We start from the raw sequence: 17,600 nt of genomic DNA, 5'->3' as shown, positions 1-17,600 counted from the left end.
TTCCGGAGGTTATTTTCCACGTGGGTTTTTTTCCGGGGGGGGGTATTTTCCACAGGGGGGGGGGTATTTTCCGCGGAGGGGTATTTTTCGGGGGGGGGGGGTAATCGCCGGGGGGGTTAAACGTCGGGGGAGTAAACGCCAGCCACTAGATATCAGAAACCGGTTTCATAGCCACAAAGACAAGTGACGGGTGATGGAATGCATTGGATTTGTATAATTTGGGATATATATTTGCACATTAGGGGGGGGATAGGTTAGGTTGAGTTAGGGAGGGGGGGGCTTTTCAAATACTTTACGATTTTTTTTCTGTTTTTAAGCAAGTTCACATCGTTCTTTAAGGAAAAGTCTAAGCAATATTATGACTCAAGCTTGGTTAATCAATAAACATGAAACTAATTAATTATGTAATATCTCATACTTTTGCTGCTAGCCATTGTTGTAGACGCGTTTCACAGGGATTATAAACCTTAAATAAACTGAAATTGAAATTACTGTTTTGGGCTCAATTTTCAATAAAAATAATTAAAGAAAACTAAAAAATTTCCAGATTCTCATCTTTCAACTATACTGAACCAAATGGCTATCTCAAATTTTGGTCAGGTATCTTTGGGGAAAATAGGGGCGTTAGGTCGGAGTTGCCCGACCTCAATCGTTTGGGGAAATTTATCGTTTGATGAAAATTTTGTCCGAGTTGCTTTCCAATCTTTTTGGTCACTTAAAAAGGGCACTAGCACTTTCAATTTGTGTTCCAGTGAGCCCTCTCCCAATTTTCTTAAACCATTGGTTCAATACGATTACCTCTGAAAAAAAAAACAAGCATTCGCAATCTTTCTTCTGGCGCTAAATACAAATTTCCACATTCATATAGAAAAGAGCTTGAAGCCTCTAGAGTAGGGTTCTCTGATATTCCGAATCCGATGGTGTGATTTTTGAGTAAGGGCTCTGATTTTCGGTAACAGTTTCGCCCAGAACTGATTATCCAAAAGTCGTGTTTTTAGCATGAAAATTGTTTGTGGTCACAACGTTACGTGCACTAAGTGGTGCAATGTGTCAAACTGTGTATCAGCTTTGCCAATGCCTTGAACCAAACTGTACTGGTTTTCCGACTAAAATTGTACCACAGGAGATTAATTTCTGTAGTGTGATTTTAACCTGTGTTGAGTCTTCCGCATTCAACTATTATAATTGAGTCTTCCTCAAATCGGCTTCTTATTTTAAGTGTGACAGTTTTGGTCAAATTGATTTAGGGAATTGTTTGTTTCCTGAATCCTGAAATCCTGTTTCCTGAAATCCTGAGGTCAGGGGTTCGAGCCCTGGTGTCTCTCGTTATTTGGTTTGGAACGGGGGTCAATGGTGTAACTTTGTAAGCTCAGCCAGAGTCAACCCAGCTCTAAATGGGTACCTTGAGAAATCTGGGAGGGGGGCGGAAAGCGTCGGACGATTTGCCCCCAACCACGCGTTGCACTCCCGCCTGAAGGCATCGAATCAGGAGATCAGTACCTGCGCAACGCAGACATTAGTCGGCATATGAAAGTTTTAAGCAATCTGGCAATCCGGCAGCCTTCTAGGTAGGCTAGACTCATCACATTTTACGAAATGTAGTGCTCAAAGTAGCAAAACTTAACCTATTAACACAAATACATTATTTTGTTTTTGTATTTTGTATACTTAAAAGTTAACTATCGAAATTGACAGAAAAAAAAATTAAGGTCGATTTTAAAGACAATTTTTAAACACTGAAACTTGTTTTAAACATCAAAATTTTCAAACCCATTTTGATAATCAAAATAAATCTTTATAGCACTTACATTTCAAAAGAGAAATTTTCCAATTTCAGAAATCTGGCACAAAGATTCAGTTTACACCTACGAATTTTCATTCTGATTTGATTTTCATTTTTGAACTGAAATCGGTTAAACACAAAACATGCTAAACTACAAGGGATGCTAATCTTCAACACCAATTACGATGCACAAATTCCCAACTTGATAACGATTTACAAAAGCTAATTGAGAGAGTAGAGATACATTTCACTAGTAAAGTAAATATTTTTTATTGATTTCAGGGCCGTATCCAAGATTTTTGTTCGCGGGGGGGGGGGGGTATTTTTATACTTGATTTAGATTCATTTATTTTTCGCTTTCAGTGTTATATACGTTTACATGTAAGAATCATAGTAAACGCAATAAACTTAACATGTGGATATTTAAATTTTATATAGGCTAACATGGGCAATTATGATACCCTTACAAACAAGCCAACAAAAATAGTTGCGCTTTTGCGGATTGTTCTTCCCAAGAGGTTGCATGCCTAGGTAAGGTGCCGTGCCGTCTTGTACTTTCGAATTCAGCTTGTGTACTCCAAACCTCCCTTTAGCTGTAAGTCTCTACCTCACGTCCAGCCACAAATCAAGATTAAATAGCAAGTATTTATTAGCAACTAAATGCATGGGAATAGAGGCGTTCCCATGGACGTACGAAGGGGGAGTGACCCGCTTCCATCCCAAAATTCTAAATTTTCCCGAAATTCTCGGCACTTCTAGTTCAAATTATCCAAAAATTTTGTTTTTTAGTATTGCCCCATCTAGGAAACAAATTTCACCGTAAGTGCCTGAATCTTTCCCTGACAAAATTGACCTAGAGGACATCCCGTCCCATAAAAATCGTGATTAGAAAAGTTTTATTGGTACGTGTATGATATATGGCCTACCTAATGTTCTTCTAACATGTTTCTCTGACGCTCAATCCTAATGAAATTATTTGAAAAAAAACTACGTTTTCTAAAGAGTTAAAGAGGCTGAGTTACAAGGTCGAACCTTAAAACGTACAGGGATTGGGAGGCACAGTTGGGGGGCTGCCGCCCCCCAAACCCCCTGCTTTCGCAGCCTTTAAATAAAAAAAAAAAATTTTAAACTGAAAGTAAGGAGCGACATTAGATCTTAAAACGAACAGAAATTATTCCGTATATGAAAGAGGCTGTGCCCTCCTCAACGCCTCTCTCTTTACGCTAAATTTTTACTTTATCACAAATCTTTTTTTAAAAAATAAAAAATTTAGCGTAAAGCGCGAGGCGTTGTGGAGGGCACAGCCTCATTCATATACGGAATAATTTATGTTCGTTTTAAGATTTAATGTCGCTCCTTACTTTCAGTTTAAATTTTTTTTTTTTATTTAAAGGCTGCGAAAGCGGGGGTTTGGGGGCGGCAGCCCCCCAACTGTGCCTCCTAATCCCTGTACGTTTTAAGGTTCGACCTTGTAACTAGGCCTCTTTAACTCTTTAGAAAACGTAGTTTTTTTCAAATAATTTCTGCACGTTTTTGTACAGTTTATTACTTATTATTGCTTGACTAACTGTTAGCTGATCGTGTCAGGAGTTGAAGTTGGGCGGCTGCCGCCCCCAAACCCCCGCTCTTGAACATTCTTGTGTTAAGGCTTTTAATTCCTGAATACTCAAATCACGTCGTACAGGGTGCCTCCTAATCCCTGTACGTTTCAAGGTTCGAACTTGTGACTCAGCCTCTTTAACAGCCCCCCCAACTGTGCCTCCTAATCCCTGTACGTTTTAAGGGTTGACCTTGTAACTCAGCCTCTTTAACTCTTTAGAAAACGTAGTTTTTTTCAAATAATACACATAAACAGGTTAGACATGCTTTGTTATGAAAATTGACGCGCAGATATATTCATAACAAAGCATGTCTAACCTGTTTATCTGTATTATTTGAAAAAAACTAAGGTTTTTCGTAAATGTAAATTCGGGGGATAATTTTTTCGGTCTGAAAATATCAAAAGGCCCTAACAGGTCGAATTCTGCTTCGAATGAGTCCTCATTCAACCGGATCCGTTGCCAACTGTGGCCTGTAGGCGTGGCTAAGAAAAAAAAAGAAATGATGATGAATTTTCAGTGGCTATATTTGGTTTTTTGAAAACACGAAAGGAGTAATCGGATTGAGCTGAAATTTCGAGGATAAGCTCCCGGGCCCTAGGAAAGCTTAACCTCTAAATTTCAGCCCAATCGGACAACGTTAAAGGGGGCTGTGGTGGGAGGGTCCAAACTTCCGGCCCAGTTTACCCCATGAAGATAAAGTCGGAGGAGGATGAAATTTTGCAAGTTTCTTAGTTTGAGCTTGGGCTACAAAATGCGATTACCGCCGTCTCTCTGCGACCTCTAGGACCTGAAATCGCTTAACATTGTGGTGGGTCGCCTCTTTATAGAGGCACAAGTGTGCCTCCTTGATATACCAAGTAAGACAAACTATAATACTTTAGAAACAAATTTGGGCAATATGTTTGTACATACAAGTACCGTTTTATTTTTTCACATTCCAACTAACCAACGAAACCATTCCCGCTCAGGTAAGAACAAGGAACAAACGCAGCTCGTCTTGCCATTAAGACATTCGATTCCTGGGTCACATAACAAAGAATATTTTGAACCTCTTTGAAGCAATTAAAATATCTTGACGCACATTCCATGTTCATTCGTCATTGTTTGAAGCTCAAATTTAATCAGCGTCACGCCCGGGAAATGCAAATCGTATTCGAAGTAATGAATAAATATTAAAAATTGTCATCTCCTGAACCTGTAGCAAGTGAAATGCAACTGCGTAACTGCATTGGCCCCAGGTGGGCCCTAAGCTGGCAGAAGTAATATTCATATATATATATATATATATATACATATATATATATATATATATATATATATATATATATATATATATATATATATATATATATATATATATATATATATATATATATATATATATATATCAAGGGCGGATCCAGGATTTTTTTCGGGGTTTTTTTTACTAATTTTTGAGTAAAAAAACTATGAGTAACTAATTTTTGGGGGGGGGGTTACTAATTTTTTACTCAGTTTTCGACTAATTATACTTGCTAAGTTTCGACTTATTTTCAACTCAGTCAAAAACTTCGGGGGGGGGGGTTCAAACCGGGTACCCCCCCCCCCTGCATACGGCCTTGATATGTATATATATATATATATATATATATATATATATATATATATATATATATATATATATATATATATATATATATATATATATATATATATATATATATATATATATATAAATGTGTGTGTATCTCTAACAGACAATTTGATATCCCTACAAATTAAATGCTTTCATATTGTGAAAACATAACTGAAACATAACTTATACAAAACTGATACAGAGAAACGTAATTAAAACGCAGATACAAATAAATAAATAAAAAATACCTTCCTATTTTCTAGCCTCTAAACCTTTGAAAATAGAATTGCCTATTGCCACTAAATTTCGAGGAGACGTTGATTTAAGGATCACCAGTAGCAGCTCATCATTTCTACCATTAACCAAATTTCCCCTAACATACCATGTAGTTTATTACCATACTATAGGATACTATACTGTACTATACATATATTAAAGTTTTATTTAAATGAAAGTAAGGAGCGACATTAAAACTTAAAAGGAACAGAAATTATTCCGTATATGAAAGGGGCTGCCCCCTCCTCAACGCCTCGCTCTTTACGCTGAAGTTTTTTCTTGTTATAAAAACTAGAGTCGTGAAAAAGAGTCAAACTTAAAAAAACTTGGTTTTTATTTAATTTCTGAACGTTTTTAATTAATGCAGGTTTTGATTTTGGCTCACTGTACATGAAAAATTAAAACGAAATTTGCATATTAATTTTACTCTTTTTTTTGCTAAATGGCTTTCTCAAAATTTCGATCGGACGATTTTGAGAAAAAAGAGGCGGAGGAGGGGCCCTAGTTGCCCTCCAATTTTTTGGTTACTTAGAAAGGGCACTAGAACTTTTAACTTTATTTACGAAAGTTTTTATTAGCAATAAATATACGTAACTTACGAATTAACTTACGTAACGAACATCTATATTCGCATATTTTTATTCCGTATATTAGGGGGTGAGTCAATACCTCACTCTTTACGCTAAATTTCAAATTTTGCTCCAATTCTTTAAGAATAAAATACTTTCAGTTGAAAAAACCTGTTTATTTTTATTTAATTTCTGATCGTTTCTGAAATAATGCTGGAAAATCCGGCACCCCCTTCATAGCAATGTCCCTTCCCCCATGAAAACTTTCTCCGTGGAAATATCCTACCACGTAACCCCCAAACCCCCCACTACCAGAAAAAATCCCCCCCTGAAAACGTTCGTATACTTCCCAATAACCAATACTATATGTAAACATTGGGGGAAGTTCATAACTTGCAGCTCTTCCCCCGGGGACTGTGGAAGATTAAGTCATCGTCAAAGATATAGTTATTGTATCTTTCGACCATGCTGTAGTTTCAATCGGGTGACTGGGAAACAGTGAGCGTGGGAGGGGCCAAGTCGTTCCCCATTTTTTTGGTCACTTAAAAATGGCGCTAGAACTTTTAGTTTCCGTTCGAATGAGCCCTCTTGCCATATTCTAGGACCACTGGGTTGATACGATCACCCCCCCCCCCAAAAAAAAAAATAAACAAATAAACACGCATCCGTGATCTTTCTTACGGCAAAAAATACAAAATTCCACATTTTTACAGATAGGAGCTTGAAACTTCTAGAGTAGGGTTCTCTGATACGCTGAATCTGATGGTATGATTTTCATGACTTTTGGTTCTATGACTTTTAGGGGGTGTTTCCTCCTTTTTTTCGAAAATAAGAAAAAATTTTCTCAGGTAACTCTTGATAAGTAAGACTAAACTTGATGAAACTTATATATTTAAAATCAACATAAAAATTCAATTCTTTTGATGTATATATTAGTATCAAAATTCCGTTCTTTAAAGTTTCGGTTACTATTGAGCCGGGGTATAATTTTTCACTAGGTATAAAAAATACCTAGTGAAAAAAAATGGAAGTCAGACACTGATTCAGGAATGAGAGTTATTATTTCGATTCGTCTCAAAAGTAAAAGTTTATTGGGAAAAGAAATTTATGGTGATTAAAAAAAAAGCCTGAAACCCCATGAAAATGGCGTCAGATCAAAATGAAAATTGGAATCAGCATGGTCTAAAACTTTGTAAAGGGAAATTGTAAAAGGAAACAACAAGGAAAATGCATTGGTAGCACTGATCTGTCTCCCATTTTTTTTTTTTTTTTTTTTTTTTTTTTTTTTTTTGCAGGGCTAGGGGGTGAACAGAACATCATAGAGAGATGTCTAATAATTCATTCAAACGGAAATTAAATTTCCTAGTGCCGTTTCTAAGTGACCAAAAAGATTGGAGCCCTCCCTCCCTAAAGCCCCCCACTCCCCAAAGTCATTCAATCACAATTTTGAGATGGCCATTTTGTTCAACATAGTTCAAAGTTTAAATATCTTTAGGTTTGGTGATGACATGACCCTCCATTCTCCCTGGGGAAAGGGCTGCACACTGTTTCGGTATCGGACGTATTTGTGTCACGCGTATCGATATGAGCTTATTGTTATTGGGCGTATTGGGATCACAGATATCTAGACAGATTTTTAATAGATCATATACAAAAAACAACAATGGAGTTTTGGTACAGTAAAAGTAAACCTTTAAAGAACACTTTTAACAGTATAAAAGTAAAGCATTTTTAGATTGTTGCTTTATTTATTTTTCTCGTTTAATTTGGCATCACTTCTGTACAATGAGCTCAGTTCAGTTATTGACTGGCGTTTTGGATCTGAAAAGGACATTTCATGATTATTTTGTACATAGGCTAAGTTCTCCATATTACGGTTGATATATTCGTCATTTCGAGCGATACTAGGTGAGACCAAAATGTTAAATGGTAAATCAATCCATTATTTTATATGCTGTGCAATGACTTAAACTTATTGTGTTTATGCCTAACTTTGTAAGATAATTTTAATTGTATACTGAAAGTTACTGATATCACAGCTCCTGTAGGACTATGAAAAGCGTTATAGATTAGTTTGCTGTTGTGAGGCTACGTATTTAATTTTGAATTCTAAGTCAATATTCTTGTTTTTATACTTGGCTTTTGAGCTTTCAGTAAAGCGCTAGTTTTCTGTAATCCTACAAACATAGGGAAATATCACCAGTTGATTTATTTACATTAGTTTTATTGATATATATATATTAGATAGGCTGTGAAGTAATAATTTTTGCTCGTTTTAAGTTTCAACTTCGCTCTTTACTTCCCTCGGAAAAACTTTGGTTTTTGAAATGAATTTGAATAGGGACTATTTTTTTTTTAATTAATCGTCTAACAAGGACCTGATGGGCCGAATCTCCGTTTCGGAGTCAAAGTAAAAAAAAAAAGTAACACCGAAAGGACATAGAAAATGAAAAACAGATAAGAAGAATTTACATATAAGACATGGTTTCATCTCATTTTTCTCCCTAATCCTGCTTCCTCACCAAAAAAAAGAAGAAAAAAAAAAAAAAAAAAAAAACAAAAAAAAACTCACCACATTCTGTAGTGTCACTAATTGGGCAGGGCCCCCATTCAACTCCAACAGCGTCAAACAATTCTGGTTTGGTGAAAGGTATCGAAGGCCCTTGTAGTAGACATCCAGTAAAGTCTTTACCAACAATTAATTCGCCGCCTGAAGAAAGACTTTCGATTCTTTCATTAGAAAGCAACTCGGGCTTGATGGTAGCATTTGCGACAAGGGCTGTCTCGGAACCAACGGAGAGCTAAAATTGTGAAACTAATTTAAACAAACAACCTTACAACTTTTGATTTTTGCGTAAAAAATAAGACGAGGGTCACCCAATTTCTGCCACCTGGTATACATCTCGGAGTGCCACATGTGCCGTAAAACCCGGCCACGCGCAGCACAGTCCCTGCAACGCTGGGAACATCCACTACGCCCGGTACGCTTTCATCACAACACACGCCATCTAATCAATATCGTTGCTTAAAGTCGACAATCCCTCTATTTCAGGCAGACACTCCTAATTGTCTTTATACACATCGAAATCGAGTATCAAACCATTATAGTTGCTCAAAATCGAGCCACTATTGGCACAATCAGGAGCATACCCAGGATGTAAAGTTACCCCACTCCCTCTCCGCAAGAATTTTGTCGTGCCATAAGTGTCCTAAATGAAACAAAAAACATGTAATCTTGATGCTTGTAATAGTCTATATCCGTTCACAGAATGAACAATAGGTAAAGAGAGACTTTTCTCAAAGCAAACTGTAATTCTTTATATGAAGTCTTGATAGGAGAAAATAAATACATAATGAAAATGCAATTTTTATGCTGATTAAAAACAGGCGAAATTCATTAGGTTAAAAGTACTGACCCAAAGCAGCAAATGAGAGTTTGCAAAATTTTAGAAAAAAGGGATATATCCCCAAATGTAGGGGAGTCTCAGATGAAAACTATCGAATTCACTATGTCCCAAAAATCTACTGCCAGGGTTTCAGTCTCCTATCCGTGAAAATACACCATTGCATATTTTCCCCGAGGTAGACAGTCACAGATACGATTTCTTGTCGGAGGAGGGGTGATCATATCGAGCCAGCGCTTGCATAAATTTCGGCTATATATTTGCACATTGGGGGGAGGGGGAGGGGAAAAGCATAGCATATATTAAATACATAACCTAACCTAGGTACCTTTTTTCCCCCTAAACCCCAAAAACAAAAGTTTAAATATTGTAAACGCAATGACAAACCACGGTTTGCAATCCAATTCTTTATTTTAAAAAACCGTTTGACTAGTTTCTTATGCATCTTCCCTATATAATATATTGCGTGGGTTCCAGCAAATACAACAGTACCCGAATCATATTAGAATTATTGAGAAATTTTGTATATGGCCTCCTACTTTCAAAGCTTCAGAGCCACCCGGTGGCGTGATTGTGCCAACACATATTACATGCAGACCATAAAAAATGAACAGTTATTACAAATCGTTAATACCTTAACTAGCTAAAGAACCTATAGGAAGACTGGAAATAAAAAATATAGTGTCAGTCTTTGATGACGATCGGAGAAAAAATATTTGGTACTTACGTATTATACAAAACACACTCGAGAAGTTTGCTCTCTCAAATGTGAGAAAAACCGGTTCTATCTGTCTGTATTCAGAGACAATTAGCTTGGGTTCAGTGGAAAAACTACGATGTAGGTATATAGGTATATTTTAATTAAACATTTAATATATAGAGATGGTATTTTGGTTAGGTTATGTTAGGTATTTAACATGATTTCCTTCTGTAGTTTCTACAATTTTGTTTCTAAAGTATTATATTTTCATCATATTTTGGTATATTTCAGTATGATTAACCCGATTTTACTTCCCGAGTGTGGTTGGTTACATAAATACCAAGTATTTTGCCCTCTCCCCCCTAGCCTAAAATTCGAAGTTGCTTTGCCCCCTCCCCCCACAAAACTTGAAAATTTCAACTCAATACGCCAGCCCAGAGACACAACAGTATAGGCATAACTGAACTGCAGATACAATTGGTCACCATTTTAATTAACACTGAACGCATAATGAGAACTGTTCCCTAATCAGCAAACTTCAAGTACCCGTCGTATAACATCACATGGTTGCTTTCAGAGCTGTTAGCAACACAGGCAATAACATATGTAGACACATGGTTAGGCATATGTTACCGTGAATGTCCGAATCTGGTTGTCCCCTCCTCAACGCCTCGCTCTTTACGCTAAAGTTTTTTATTGTTTTAAAAAATAAAATTGTGTGACAGAGTCAAACTTTAGCGTAAGGATCGAGGCGTTGAGGAGGGGACAGCCCCTTTCATATAGGGAATAATTTCTGTTCGTTTTAAGTTTTAATGTCGCTCCTTATTTTCAGTTAAAAAAAAAAAACTTGTTTTTTTATTTAATTTCCGAACGTTTTTGAATTAATGCAGCTTTGATTTTGGCTCACCGTACATGGATAATTGAAACGAAATTTGCATATTAATTTTACTTGTTTTGGCTAAATGGGTTTCTCGAAATTTTGTTCTGACGTAACTTACGAATTAACTTACGTAACGAACTTCTATACTCGTATGTTTTTATTACGTATATTAGGGAGTTTACCCCTAGTCAATACCTCGCCCTTTACGCTAAAGTTCGAATTTTGTTTGAATCACAAAACCCTGACTCACAAAGGCCGGTTAATTAGAATAGACAGCTCTTTTGAAAGTACTAAAAAAAATTTAGCGTAAAGGGTGAGGTATTGAATAGGGAGCAAACGCCCTCATATACGTAATAATTTCTGTTAGTCTTAAGTTTTAATGTTGCTCCTTACTTTCAGTTGAAAAAACTTGTTTTTTTTATTTAATTTCTGATCGTTTTTTAAATAATGCTGGGAAATCCGGCGCCCTCTTCATAGAAAAGTCCCTTCCCCCAAGGAAACATACTCCATGGAAAGATCCTCCCCCGTAACCCCCTACACCCACCCCACCCCCCCATTATAACAAAATCCCTCCTGAAACGTCTGTATACTTCCCATTAACCAATACTAGCCTATATGTAAACAATGGGCAACCAAAGTTCCTAACTTGCAGCCCTTCCCCCGGGAACTGTGGGGGATTAAGTCATCCTCAAAGACATATTTATTAAATTTTCGACTATGCTGAACAAAATGGCTATATCAAAATTTTGATTGAGTGATTTCGGAAAAAAATAAGCGTGGGAGGGGGCCAAGTGGTCCTCCGATTTTTTGTTCACTTAAAAGGGCACTAGAACTTTTAATTTCCGTTCAGATGAACCCTCTCAAAATATTCTAGGACCACTGGATCGGTACGATCACCCCTGGGGAAAAAAAAAACAAACAAATAAACACGAATCGGTGATCTTTCTTCTGGCAAAAAATAAAGAATTCTACATTTTTGCAGATAGGAGCTTAAAACTTCTATAGTAGGGTTCTCTGATACGCTGAAGCTGATGGTGGGATTTTCATTAAAGTTTTATGATTTTTAGGGGTTATTTTCCCCTCTTTTTCGAAAACAAGGCAAATTTTCTCAGGCGCGTAACTTTTGGTGTGTGATTGATGGTATGATTTTCATGACTTTTGGTTCTATGACTTTTAGGGGGTCTTTCCTCCTTTTCTTCGAAAATGAGAAAAATTTTCTCAGGTAACTCTTGATAAGTAAGACTAAACTTAATGAAACTTATATATTTGAAATCAGCATAAAAGTCTGATTCTATTGATGTATCTATTGGTATCATAATTCTGGTTTCTAGAGTTTCGGTTACTATTGAGCCGGGTCGCTCCTTACTTACAGTTCGTTACCACGAACTGTTTGATTAATTTAGGTTAAATTTGGTTATACATATAAAAAATGGGTTAAAACCTAAGCTAACCTAACCTTGCATTATCATCATGCAAGCTCCTATCATCATAAGCTAACCTTGCATTATCATCATCATCAAACCTTGCATTAAATTGAAAAAGTTGACTGGCAACTATGACTAAATCCAAGGAGAAAAAAGGGTTTTCGGATATTCACCGGTGAATGTCGAGATTCACGAATCTTGAACATTAACTTCGTGGGAGATTTTAAAAAAATATTTTGAAGTCAATGGTAATTTAAGGCAAATCAACCTATCATAAATAAGAGACAAATATTTGTGGGATTTGAGTTGAGCTGTCACCTTCTCAGCGTTCGTTATGCAGACTTAGTCCAATTATAATAATAGAAATGATTGGGTGTTAGGGGTAATTACTTTTCCCTTCCATATTGAGTTTCCCTTGCTCGCACGTACGCAATTGAAAAATTTGGGTTTACAAATTCAGTTTTCATGGTTTCTATAGTTTCTATATTACTATTACTTTACATTTTTAGTTGGTTGTACAAATAAATACCAAAACCGTATCAGGGATATTTATTCAGTAATCGGTGTACAAAAAATCTTCCCGTAGACTTTCGTGGAAAACTGTCAGCCCGCCCCTTCCGAATGAGGACACATTCACTAGGCTTACTGTTGTGGCTCTGAAAGGTTCCTGTTTCTATGTGCAAAAATTTATTTACATTTTTATTACATTTATTTACTTTGCACGAGTCGGAAAAAAATTCAGGGGGGAGGGGGTCCAAGCCATGAGACCCCTCCCCCCACGATACTGCCCTAATAAATGTCAAATGAGAAACCCGAAAAACTAAGTGATACACTCCCCTGAGAATACAATTCGGCATCTTACCACCCTCCCTCCTTCCTCCAACCCATTGTCTGACCACAGCTCCAGGCGGAAATTATAAAAAGTACGCACGCCTACGACAAAAACACTTTGTAAAAGATAAACTCATTGTACCATCCTCTTAGAAGAGTGAAGGCAGTGTCACCGACCCGGGTCCTTGCGCATCTCCGCCAAAAATTCAAAACAAACTAAAGACAAGGGTTTTAGCCCTAGCGGTGCGGTGCGGTGCGAAGATATAAGATTGTAGGATAATGACAACGATAAATGGAAAAAGTCACTTCTAAAAAGCTTCAGAGAGTCCACTAATCAATGCAGGAGGAAGAATATCAGAAACTGGTGAATGTAACGCAAAAGATTTTTGGCTGAGAATGCTTTTCTTTAAGTTTGGACTGCCAAGCTGTCCTTTTTATCCTAGGCGGAGGCTCATCAAAATTCTCAGCAAAAAGCGTCGAAATCTTATTATCATTGAAAATAAAACTAAATCCGATTGTGTTGCATCATAATAATCAATTAAAGACATTGCCTTTTTAATAAAAGAAAAACAACCAAGGCAAAACAAAAACGTATCCAAGAGCGGGGTTAGGGGTTTGAACCGTCTCCGCCCAAAATGTTTGTTCGACTCCTAAAAGCTTAATAAAAATACATATTAATAAATTTTTGATGTTTGTTTTAAAGATTCTTTTTATTTACCTCCCCCCCCAAACAAAATCCTGGCTCCCGTTTTGTTCCGGAGAAAAAGATATTCATTTTAAAGAAAATCACAAAGTAACGTCGTCAGAAAGTGTAAAGTTTTTTTTTTATTAAAGAAGTAGATTTTTTTTAGTTCCGGAAAGGACAATCGCTAAAATTTTCTAGCATAATTGTTAGGAAAACATTATAATTGGCTAGAAGGAATTGCCATTCGAGCAATTTGGCCGCTTTGGAAGCTCCCAGTTGTGTTACCCGCTTCGAATAAAAAGCTTGCAACCAAAAGGACATAAAATGTGCTGAAAATAAATTAATATGATCAAATAAACATGGGGGCCGTCATCCAATCCCACTCTGAGGAGATATCCAGTTGTTAGCAAACTTTTTTCACACAATTTATTGTATTTTCCATACAGAGGTTGCCTACTTTCCGTCAAATGATACACTTCTCTAAGGACCCAGTGTGCCATACAGCTTCCCCACGCTTGACCAAGTTCCGCCATGCTGTGTGGCATGGATATAAGCTCGCCATACTGACCCGACTTTCATTAAACACTTTCACCATCAAGGCAAGCTCGAACAAAAAATAGCAGTCTTTGGAAATAGACGGAATTTATTATGCCTATATTTACCCATGTAATTTTTTTGTTGTTCAAGGTGGGGGGACTCTAATTACCCTCTAGCTAGTGGGGGCCCTCTAGCTATAAGTATTTCATAAAATTCTTAGCATTAGTATATCACCAAATAGTAAACTCAAGCCACATTATTCAACTATAGACCAAGGCCGTATCCAGGGGGGGGGGGTTACCCGGTTTGAACCCCCCCCCCTGAAATTTTTGACCGAGTCGAAAATTATTAAAACCTAGGTAAAAATCAGTAAAATTAGTCGAAAACTGAGTCAAAAATTAATACCCCCCCCCCGAAATAGATAAAAATTAGTAACCCCCCCCCCCCGAAAAAAAAAATCCTGGATCCGCCCTTGCTATAGACTATGCATCATTTTTCAAAAAAAGAGTGATTAAATACTTTTAAACGCTAAAGTTTGACTCTTTGTCAAAACTCTACTTTTTAAAATAATAAAAACTTCAGCTTAAGAAGCGAAGCGTTGAGGAGGGGATAACCCCTTTCATAAACAAAATAATTTCTGTTCATTTTAAGTTTTAATGTCGCTTCTTACTTTCAGTTAAAAAAAAAACTTGTTATTTTTAAAAATTAAACTCGATTAAATTACAATAAATAACCGAGACAAATTAAAAACGAGAAAAAATTAACATGAGTAGGGCTGACAATCCTCATGCTTTTTTTGGTAATGACAACCCTGTCAAATAATCGCCAAGAATCAGTGATTTAGTAGTTATTTTTCTGAAAGTACTTCCAGGGTCATATTACAGTCACGCTTGTGCACAAAATCAAAGTTAAGCCAAACTACACGGCCAATTATGCCAATTATGCATTATGCAATTATGCCAATTATGGCATCCCAATAATATTTTCATTTTGATATTGTTCGTATTTTGAAATAATATTTAATATAGTATATCTAGGATATTAATATCAATGATCATTTGGATATGAGATTAATATTCAAACCATTATCAAACGCTAATCCATAGTATTGTCTCACAAAGAATTTCAGCACCTCAGCGCATACAAAAAATGGAGACCTTTCATTTGGGATCCACTGATCAGTGTATTTTTGATTGATAATTACAAAAGGGTGCAAGAATAGTAAAAATAAAATCCGAGTTTTGTATTCGTTAAGCGGTAATTTACACAACTAGATATTTCTTAGAAAGCTAGGTAAGCTTTTACTTTCACTACGTTTAGCATGCGGCACCTGATGTCCGTGTTTTTTGAAAGTTGGCAACCTTTCGTTTTCCACCTAATTCACATTTTCTTTTGTCTTTCTTTTGAAGAAATGCACTCCCTTGAAATTAAATCGAGCACTCCCCAGTCGAGGGGTTGCCCCCCTCAGAAATCATCTACACCAGGTGGTGCGTACCAAGCAGTACTGAACTGTGAAAAACGTTTTAGGGAATGTGCCAAGCGTTTTGGGGACTTGTGCGGCACAGGTTGCATTCCAAGACGTACACGAGGCGGCAGCAAATGACCAACCCCTCGGCGCCTAGTCTTGCTAATTTCCTTCAACGGGATCATAACAAAGTTTTAATACGCCAAAATACTTAGGGTTTGGACGGGGAGAAAGATTTTCACAACCGCATCAGTTTTTTCTTCGTTCACGGATGACGACAAAGCTTACGTAACTTTAGAACATTGAACAAACACCAATATCTGCGAAATAAAACCACAAAAATGCATCTGTTATTCATAAATATTTCTCACGAAATTGAACCTTTATAGGTTCATCTATCAGAATGAAAATTTAACAATCAATCACATTCTTAAAATTCCACCAGACGATGAGGCGAGCTATTACCAGTTCACTGAATGGAATTAGTTAACGAAACTGCCGAATCTGCTTACGCAGCTTCTTAAAGTCTCCAAAATATTATATCCAAGGACATATGCCAGATTATTTATTAGGAGGAAAGGGAAGTGGAACTATTTCGCAAACTGTGGTCATTCAAAATTTTTTATGTCACATTATTTTTTTCATCAAAACTAGGTAGGCTACATGCTTGGAAGCAATCATAGACAGAGCAATTAATTGGAGCAGTTCCAAGTGTATCAAGGAAATACAGCAATGGAAAAAAATACATACGTTACTAGTGGACATGAAATCTATTATTATTTTACTTCAAAATAAGTAAAGTGAATGAAAAATGAGAAACGTATAATCCGATGAAATCCCTTAGTTGAATCCTATTTGCCAACATATATATATATATATATATATATATATATATATATATATATATATATATATATATTGGCCAGAGGCCAACATAGCTATGCCCTCTCCTCCTCTATCCCAATCTGTTCAAAGCCTTTTTCTTTAAACCCACCGAGGAAGTTACTAATTCCCTCAAATCTTTCCTTACGGCATCCTCCCATCCCATTCGGGGACGATCTGCTTTCCATTTGGCCCTAGACGGTTGGCCAACAAGGACAATCTTTGGCAATCGGTCATAGTTACGTCTTAGTGGACGAAAAGACTTGAAGTCCAACCGCGATTAAAAAGTTTACCGATAAAAAGCAGTTTTTAGATTTAGTTAGAAAACACGTCTATAAGATCTGCCTTAGTAAAGTAGTGCCAACTTCTGAAATTAAGATGGAACTATTACTTAAGTCCTACACTAATGCTTTTATTATTATTCAATGAAAATACATCGCATATATTTTGTAAGATCCATTTGTAGGTAGTGCGGAGGAATGTAAACAACTTTAAATACCCATGGGCTACCAGCAGGGACGGATACAGAATGCATATTTTAGGGGGCACCAATGAAAATTGGTTTCCCTATTCGTATTTTTGCCCCTCCATCCCTGTAATAGGTGCAATTTTCAACCTTCTGGAGAGGCTACATAGCCTATGCCATAAAGAACACCCCTGGATATGCCATAAAGAACACAACAAAGATCCCCAACCACCATCACCGGAAACCTGCACGATGAAAAAAGAAGATACACCATTTCCTCAGCGATTTATCACAAGAATATCTACTCCGAGAAAAACTTAAAATAAAATCAAGTTAAAATGGTGGGGGGGGGACTGGAGTTGTTGCCCTGGGGGTTATGGGGAGAAGGTGATTGTGTCTTTTGTTTTATTAATTTATTAGTTTCTGATGTTTTTAGGAATATTTATGTAGGTAATGACTATGCGTTAGAAAAAATTAAATTG

General features: G+C 36.7%; 1 protein-coding gene across 2 annotated transcripts in view; it reads right to left on the bottom strand.

Moving 5' to 3' along the window:
• Nucleotides 1-17,600, bottom strand: part of crb (cell polarity complex component crumbs) — a 208,009-nt gene that overhangs the window by 152,202 nt on the left and 38,207 nt on the right. For both annotated transcript variants that reach the window (XM_089101649.1, XM_089101650.1), the window contains exon 4: nucleotides 8,417-8,645. In XM_089101649.1, the coding sequence (XP_088957775.1) occupies nucleotides 8,417-8,645 (229 nt within the window). The remainder of the gene's footprint in view (nucleotides 1-8,416; nucleotides 8,646-17,600) is intronic.

Source organism: Artemia sp. Qi Xiang Cuo, chromosome 15 (genome assembly GCF_049724085.1).
Source record: "Artemia sp. Qi Xiang Cuo chromosome 15, ASM4972408v1, whole genome shotgun sequence".
Lineage (NCBI taxonomy): Eukaryota > Metazoa > Arthropoda > Branchiopoda > Anostraca > Artemiidae > Artemia > Artemia sp. Qi Xiang Cuo.
The sequence above is the reverse complement of the archived record's forward strand: the minus strand, read 5'-3'. Positions and strand labels throughout refer to the sequence as shown.